We start from the raw sequence: 8,943 nt of genomic DNA, 5'->3' as shown, positions 1-8,943 counted from the left end.
AGAATTGCACTTCTGGTAACGCGTGTGCTTTATATCAACAGCAATAAGATGTTCCGTACCTCAGATTGAACATGGCCGTGTGGTTGGTACCGCTCAGGAGTACCAAGAAAATGAAATCTTAGATTTTAGATGTGATCAAACTTATAAACGGGCTGATGAGAGAACTCCAAGATGCACAAAATTTGCAGGAAAAGCAGACTGGAGTCCCACACCTGCATGTAAACGTGAGTATGATCTCAGTTACAACAACAAATTATTTGATTGCAATGAGGAATAAAGTCTGAGGTACACATATGAAGTGTGTCTCCTTCTAACAAACTGACAAACAATGATATATGTCCAATGATTCCAGCAATTAAATGTGACCTGGCTCTGGCATCAATCCCTGGGACGACCTACGACCCTTCATACAAAAACATGTTTTCACCTGGAGAAACAGTGAGAGTCACATGTGGAGAGAAACACTGGATTCTTGACATGCAAACAACAGTGGCTGATGTTACTTGTGGAATCAGTGGAGACTGGGATACGAGTCCGATATGCCAAGGTATTAAAACACAGAAGCCTAAGTGTCATCAATTGATTATTCAGTTAAAAAAGTCTGTGATAATGTTTCATTAGTCCCATGTATGATGAATACTGTTTGAATAGAAAATTTATTTTTCTCCCACTCCAGAGGTTACATGCCCACGATACATAGACGAAGCACATTTGTATCGTTCTGTTAACGCTTGGGGCAGAAATAAAATAGGTGACAGAGTACGGTATGACTGTGCCTACTATTACGATCCTGCAAGTTCAGACAGAATGGCAACGTGCACCAGAGAGGGATGGACACCGAAACCACTTTGTCGTGGTACTGTTCACTTTAAATGCTCTTTTGTTGCTTTACTGTTAAACTATGTTTGCATTTCATTTACCTGGTTACTTTGCACGAAATACTTCATAATCTTGAAAACAAAATCTTTGTAAATTATCCTCTTTACTTTTAAAAAGAAGGCGGTAAAGAGAGGAGTCCCTCTGTGGATTATTTTGTGACAGCTGCAGTGAAGCAGTTATCTGAAGGTGGAGTCAAATCTCAAGAAACAAACAACCTGAACAGAAAGCAATTTGGCAAAACACTTCATTTATTAATTAAAAAATAGATACTTGTACTAAATTGTGAACAATAAAACTTAACACAAACAAAACACTAACATTAATGTTTGTCCATTTAAACTCAATTTCTTCACCAAGTAGAAACAAAAAAAGTCATTTTTATGAATATCTGTTATGATTTGTAATAAAAAAAACAGAAACTGAACATTTTTTAGGACTCACTATTGGACTCACTATACGTTTCTATATACACAAAATAATTTTGCAAAATCTTTTGATGAAATAAATGTTCAAGGGAGCAACACTAAAATCTCAAATAGCAAAAATATAAACATTATATCAAAATAATAACTGCAACAGTTTCAAGTGCTCCTCTAGAAAAATTTATCTTCACATTTTTTTGCATTTAGATTCTTCCTTATTATCTTTTTGTTAGCAAATATCATGCAGCTAAACTCCATGTTTAATGTTATTTTCTTCATCAGGGAGACAGTGTGAAAACCCTAACATTGAAAACTCCAGAATTACCAGAGGTAGTAAAAGAACTTACTACAACGGTGACCGACTCACATATGTATGTTCGGGAGGGAATCAGGAACCTGTTACTATCACCTGTGAGCGAGGAGCCTGGGTAGGGATAAAGCCATGTCCAGGTAAGAACATCTGTGAGTAATTTAATCGTGTTTTACGAACTATTGTGAGAATCTTGTCATGATTTGAAAGGCACTCATAGGAAATATTGACCCTTTGCAACTACGAAGCGCCATGTTGGACATCGGAAGTGACAATCGGGAGTATTGAACAGAGCACTTAAGTTGTTTTCCCAACATGAATAAACTGGAAAGTTGCTTTTGCCAGTTTATTCATGGTTTCTGCTTCTTCAAGTCGAGCTAATTTGTCTGTGAACGTAACACACCTGGTTGGGGCTCATAGACGGCGGTATTTACAGAAGCTTGAAACAGCTAGCTTACAAACCAACCGACCCGTTTCTCCTCTCTCCTGACGTGTTGATCAAATTACCTACTTTGCCTGAATTCACACCACATGATTTATGTCACTATGTCAAACACCCTTAAACCGGAGCAGCCTTAAAAACGTACAAAAGACGAGATGCTAACCAGTTTTTTCCGTACATGCTAGGCTACACGATGGTGGGCATTGTTTCCATGGTTACTAACGGTTGTACCTTCGCCATAATGCAATATTTGAGACCTTTCTAATCATACTTACTTATAAAGTATATGAACGTTAATCTTCTTACCATGTAAAAAGGTGCAAATTCCCGGTTACACCCAGGGGTGACAGTCATTATGATTGACGGCTGCCATCCATCACCCCGCATCTTTCCTCGTTATAAAATGAAATGACAAGTTTGGATTTCACCATTGTCTGTTTGTGCAGCCGACTGCGCAGCACCCTGTGGCAATTTTTACTACAAATCAACCGAATTAAAGCAACATAAGGCCACCTCATGTACGTTTTTTGACTGGCTTTACAGGAACATAGAAGTTGTTTTGACGTCCATGACGGAGCGGGCCGAGGTCAATATCTAAAAGCATATGAATTTGAAGAAAGTTTTAAAAAATTGTATTTTTATTTATTTATTTCAAACATGATAGCAGTGTAAAATAACACACATAAACAAGGAGTGCAAATGAAACATTTTTTTGTACCACAATAATCTTAACATGCTCGGAAAGGAGTAGGAAGAAGTAAGAAACGTTAAAAAATACTTTTTCATTAGTCCAGCAATTATTAAGCATCGTTTTAATTTATGACATCATAACAGTTCATTTAAATATCTTGTTACAGCTGCATAGATTTAACTCAAGTATCCTTACATGATGATTTTGGGATATTTAAGATGTTAACAGACAAATTAGCTTGACTTGAACAAGAAGTAATAAAATCAGGCCTCAAAGGTGGATACATATTAGTTGAATTTATCTTTTGACCCCTGCAACTGGAATATGTTTTCTTTTTTCTGAATCATTAACAGAAGGGACAAGTTGCCAGAAACCTGAAATTACAAATGGATTTGCAGTTGAACCCAGTAAAGGCACAATTTATTACGCATGTAATGAAAATTTCAAACTTCCTACCAAAAGCTGGTGGGGTCTTGCCAAATGTGAAAATGGTGTGTTTGGCCAACTTCATTCATGTATAGGTAATTAATCTCTATTTTCTCTTGGACATAATTTTACTCCTATGAATTTAACCAAATGCAATGCTTCCAATTAGCTAAACATCAGACTCTTCCTCGTTTGTGCAATATTTGGTCATTATAAATTAGTCAGAGTTTTTGTATATGTAATGTTTTATTTTCAATGATTCTGTAAAGTAAATTAGCTGGAAACATGTTTTTTTATTATGCAGTATATTTAGTGTAACAATCTTGATGCATTATTGACATGTGTGCTTTGTCAATGCTGTCTCAAAGCAAAGACATTGTGTGGAGAGGCTTCTCCAATTTCCAATGGAAAAATGACCATTTTAAGGACACGTGCTAGGATTGAATGCAATGAAGGATACGTTGCACAGATTGCTGAACTGACTTGTGATAATGGAAGATGGAATTATCATGGGTTTACAGCAAAAACAATCTGCCGTGGTGAGACATCCAGATCATTTTAAAATACTCATATGATTAAATTTTTACAAAGATTTTAATTAGAATCTTACATATTTTTTATGTCTTGCAGCAACTGCTGAACACTGTGGCTCACCACCCAAAGTTGAGAATGCAATTGTCACCATTTCATACCAGAAGGAATACTTGCATGGCTCCTCTGTGACTTATCTGTGCCGTGACAAATATATGATGGAGGAAGAAGCCTCCATTACATGCAATGCTGGGAAATGGGAAACGAGAAACATCACATGTGTCCGTATGTGCATGTTTCATTCAAAATGTTCTCCAAATATTATTAATGGCATTGTTTTAGGCCTGTGAGTCACACACCATTTTGTCAACTGATTCCCCATTTCTTCTTCATGTGTTAAGATTTCCTCCCTTTCTACGTCTGTTTAATACTTGTAATCAAACCATTTCATTCTTGCAATCTTTAATCACTGCATACATTCCAAGTGTTTGCATTATTTCTGCTGATAAAATCTAAGAAACATGAAACTTGCAGAAAATTTTACTAAGCCGGAGTTTATTAAAATTACACCAAAATATATGACAGATTGTGATCTGATTGGACCAAATGAAGTCTGACTGGATTCCTGCCAGTAGATATTATTAATTATTAAACCTCTATTTTCCTTAAACCAATTGTGAAATATACAAATTACTTTAATTTTGTGGTTTACCAACCATATAAAAAACATTTAAGTTGTAGGCATGAACTGAAGCACATTCCATATAAAACATGCCTCATCTGTTTGGATGGCACCATCCAGATGTGGCAAACTACCAAAAGGTATGTAATGACAAGGAGGCTGAATTAATNCAATCCCTGGGACGACCTACGACCCTTCATACAAAAACATGTTTTCACCTGGAGAAACAGTGAGAGTCACATGTGGAGAGAAACACTGGATTCTTGACATGCAAACAACAGTGGCTGATGTTACTTGTGGAATCAGTGGAGACTGGGATACGAGTCCGATATGCCAAGGTATTAAAACACAGAAGCCTAAGTGTCATCAATTGATTATTCAGTTAAAAAAGTCTGTGATAATGTTTCATTAGTCCCATGTATGATGAATACTGTTTGAATAGAAAATTTATTTTTCTCCCACTCCAGAGGTTACATGCCCACGATACATAGACGAAGCACATTTGTATCGTTCTGTTAACGCTTGGGGCAGAAATAAAATAGGTGACAGAGTACGGTATGACTGTGCCTACTATTACGATCCTGCAAGTTCAGACAGAATGGCAACGTGCACCAGAGAGGGATGGACACCGAAACCACTTTGTCGTGGTACTGTTCACTTTAAATGCTCTTTTGTTGCTTTACTGTTAAACTATGTTTTTATGCCACTTTACATGAAATACTTCATAATCTTGAAAAACATTCTTTGTAAATTATCCAAAGAGGAGTCCCTCTGTGGATTATTTTGTGTCAGCAGGGTTTTCTAGAAGGTGGTGTCAAATCTCTAAAAAGTAAAGAGATTAAGTGTAGACACTTAATTTTTTTTAAGGTAAAACTTGATACTTGGACTATAATGTGACCAATAAGTTTAACACAAACCAAACTCTAACATTAGAGGTTAACATTTAAACTCCATTGTTCCTTTGATGTCGCAGAGGACACAAAAAAGTTGAATGAAAATTTATAATGAACTGGAATAGAAACAATTGATACTGATTATTAGGACTGACTCTTACGCTAATTAATAAACATTTGTTAATATTTCTGTTTACCAAAATCTGTCATAAAAAGTTCACAAAGACAAACACAAAAACCTCAAGCTTCAAAAAAAAGCACTAAGATAAACATTATATCGTTGAATAAGTCCAACAGTTGTAAATGCTGATAAGCTGATAGTAAAATGTTATTTTCTTCATCAGGGACACGGTGTGAAAACCCTAACATTGAAAACTCCAGAATTACCAGCAGTAATAGAAGACCTTACTACAACGGTGACCGACTCACATATGAATGTTTGGGAGGGAATCAGGAATCTGTTACTATCACCTGTGAGCGAGGAGCCTGGGTAGGGATAAAGCCATGTCCAGGTAAGAACATCTGTCTGGAAAACTCCCCTCAAACACAGAGGTCCTAAATAAGTGGAAGCATTTATTAAAGGAACCCTGGTTCATAGGGACAATAATCAGCTTACATGGACCAGAGTTCGTTTTCCCCATTGGTCTGGACTAAGTTGTTTCTTCTCCATTAGCACAGTCAGAAGCGTGTTCATAAGCTTGATTTACAGCACCAAGACCCTCCTCCTGGCTCTGACTGGTTGTTTTTGATTGAGAGCTGTTTATAGCAGTAAAGGAAAGAGATGGAGGAGATCAGTCTTTTCACACCTGTCTCATATTAAATTAAATGAACTGCAAACATAATTTTCCTTCACACTTCAAAACAACACTAAAGAATCGTCCTGCATTGTGATGAAGCACCGTCTTTAACTACTGTCTCATTGCTCACTTTCTTTCAGCTCCTTCAAATTGCTCAGCACCACCAGCTCTTGAAGATGGAGACACCAAAGCAATAATCAGATCAGATTCAGAATATCAACATGATGAAAGAGTTGAATATCTGTGTCAGAATAAGTACACTATGGCTGGTGGCCCATTTAAAACCTGTGACAACGGTGTATGGAAAGGAGACATCAGATGCCTCAGTAAGTTAAATTTTAACATTTTATTTAGCAAACTGATATTTCTGCTGCTCAGAACCACTTCTAGCTAATATAAAAAAATATATAAAATGTGTAATGACACAACTTCAAACCAGATAATTATCTTTTAATGCAGAACGCTTCACATTACTTAAAATTATAATTTTAAGCACATTTACTAGAACAAACTTAGAATGCATAAAATCAAACATGGAGAAAACCTACTAATTTATGAATTAATGACTACTTATTGTTCTTATTAAACATGAGGGACCAATATGTAATTTTATTCATTTATCTTTTTGTTTCTCTCTTAGTTTGTTTGCATTTCCTTCTAGTTCATGTAAAGCACTTCGAACTGCATTGTTGCTAAAAATGTTCTGTATAAATAAAATCACCTTACCTAAACATTTTAAAGCAAATGTATTGTTTGGGCAAGTGCTATTTATTTCCTTCGTTTTATTAACAATTTTGTTTTTCTACTCCGTTTTTCTTCTCAGAGCCCTGCACCGTGACTCAACAATTAATGAACGAGCATAACATTCAGTTTGCACATTTTGAGGACAGTAAGATATTTGTGCCGCATACAGATCACATTGCATTTGTTTGTAAATCGGGGAAAAGACTCGATGGCACAGTCCCGCTGCGTGTCCAGTGCAATGATGGTGAGATTAACCTACCCACCTGCCAGTAAAAACTTTCAGTGAGTTTAATATGTAAATGACTCACTACAAACAATAAAGAAAATTTCAATTTCAATTAATAAATGTTAGGTCTTCTGTCTCTGAATGTTTCAATACGTTTTGGGTTTTTTTAAACCAAACATTGATGATTATACTACTTGTCAAGTCAAAGTAAATGTCAAATTTATCTATGTAGCACATTTAAACAACGCTGACAAAACAAGGTTTAAAGATAATCATAATAAATATCTTAAAGAGCACTAAAAAAAAACAAAAATTTGGGTATAATTTGTAGTGTCCCCATAGGGTTTTATTTTAACAATATTATAGTTGTGAAGTTTGTCAAAAATTTATTTATTTGAATATATTTTGTTTGGTCAACTGACAGCTGTAGCTCCTCCCCCTTTTTCTGTTGCCGTCGGTAACTGTGGGGCAGAAGCTTCTGGACATTTTCTTGTGCTTCTTGTGGATTTTTATGTTATAAATGCACACAGACCACTGAAGTGGACACTAATGCATCATAAAACACACTATTAACTACTGGCCATCAGCTGCTGATGCAAGAAATTATTTTTGTTAAATCCAATTAAAAAAAAGCACGCCAACCAACCCAGTCCCTCCTTCTACTGTAGACGACTTTAGCAGGTAAAAAAAATATATTGTGACATCAGATAACCCCTGAAGATGTATTTTTCAAATAACTTTGTATTTGGAGAAAATTACAATTGATCACCTAAAAAAAAGAAAAACTTTTCTTTTTACAAATGTTTTTTCCTACCGTTTTTTTATGCCTTAAGAAAATTTAAAAAATTGGAAAGAAAATCCTGACACAAAGGATCATAATTCATGCATGAAAGGGTTAACCACCAACTTGATTTCCTCTTTTTTTAGAATAAATGCAGTGGAACTGAATGTGCCTGTCGTGAAGTCGACCTAATGGGCCTGAGACGAACTTAAGACGGTTAAATTAGCACATTTGAAATAATAAGACAAAACTAACTTAGAAGTAACTTGTCAACAATATACAAGTTACAGAATTTTGTTTTTGTTGTTGTTTTACCCTGTCGGCCTTTATCTGACAGTGAGTCGACAGGAAACTGGGTTTCGACTTGTTAAAATGATAAAAACAACGTGTCTCTTTCACTACAATTCATAATTATGTAGTTAAAGTGGAACATCACAACAGATTTTTTTATTTTCTTTATCAGATTTTGTGTCTGTCACACAAAATCTAATAAAATTACTTAGATCTGTGGTTGTAGCATCACAAAATGTGAAAAAAGTTCGTTCACATTTTGTGAATACATTTACAGGGAATTAATTGTGTGGTGTGACTTGTGTGGGCGGCTCTGGAGGCAGGACTTGTCTCAGTTGTGAACGTGGGAAAAACACTTCACTTGCCTCGCCAAATGTCTTTTTTGAGCATAAGAAATGCACAATGTGCTAAATTTTAAGATTACACCACCGATTGACCCTCAATCTGAACTCAGTTTGCAGAAGAGAAACTGAGCCTAAAAGTGAAAGAGCTGAGTTAGGGAAAACAGAAAGTCTGCAGGGAAAAAGCACATCTGTTTGAGAAATATATGCCAAAAATGTGATATAAACACTCATCTTTAATCACAAACTTCATTTTGGTGTCTTTATGAGAGCAAACTGGGACCACAGCACAAACTTCAGCGAATAAAGCTAACTTTAATAAGTTGTAACTTTAAATAATTTTCACATTTTCTGCGATATTTCCTTAGTTTTTAGTTCAGTATCACTGAAAATGGTAAGTTTTTAATACATTCCAAGCATCAAAAAGGACCGTTCTTATTTCATTTAGAAATCGTCTTAAAAAGGGGCTCTTGGAAAGCAAAAAGAA

At 35.6% G+C, this 8,943-nt stretch overlaps 1 protein-coding gene across 1 annotated transcript in view; it reads left to right on the top strand.

Annotated features, from left to right (window-relative positions):
* The window catches only part of LOC106936167 (complement factor H-related protein 4-like), a 27,523-nt gene extending 20,343 nt beyond the window's left edge, over positions 1-7,180 (top strand). Inside the window, exons 2-13 of the mRNA XM_015017003.1 lie at positions 42-224; positions 353-547; positions 677-856; positions 1,584-1,751; positions 3,098-3,265; positions 3,539-3,709; positions 3,801-4,047; positions 4,555-4,721; positions 4,851-5,030; positions 5,621-5,788; positions 6,214-6,399; positions 6,897-7,180. Coding sequence (XP_014872489.1) covers positions 42-224; positions 353-547; positions 677-856; positions 1,584-1,751; positions 3,098-3,265; positions 3,539-3,709; positions 3,801-4,047; positions 4,555-4,721; positions 4,851-5,030; positions 5,621-5,788; positions 6,214-6,399; positions 6,897-7,090 — 2,207 coding nt within the window. The 3' untranslated portion in view covers positions 7,091-7,180. The remainder of the gene's footprint in view (positions 1-41; positions 225-352; positions 548-676; positions 857-1,583; positions 1,752-3,097; positions 3,266-3,538; positions 3,710-3,800; positions 4,048-4,554; positions 4,722-4,850; positions 5,031-5,620; positions 5,789-6,213; positions 6,400-6,896) is intronic.
* Positions 7,181-8,943: the final 1,763 nt, after the last annotated feature.

Source organism: Poecilia latipinna, unplaced genomic scaffold (genome assembly GCF_001443285.1).
Source record: "Poecilia latipinna isolate Pla-1442-1.1 unplaced genomic scaffold, P_latipinna-1.0 Scaffold2090, whole genome shotgun sequence".
NCBI lineage: Eukaryota > Metazoa > Chordata > Actinopteri > Cyprinodontiformes > Poeciliidae > Poecilia > Poecilia latipinna.
Note: the sequence above shows the minus strand (reverse complement) of the source record. Positions and strands in the feature narration are given on the sequence as shown.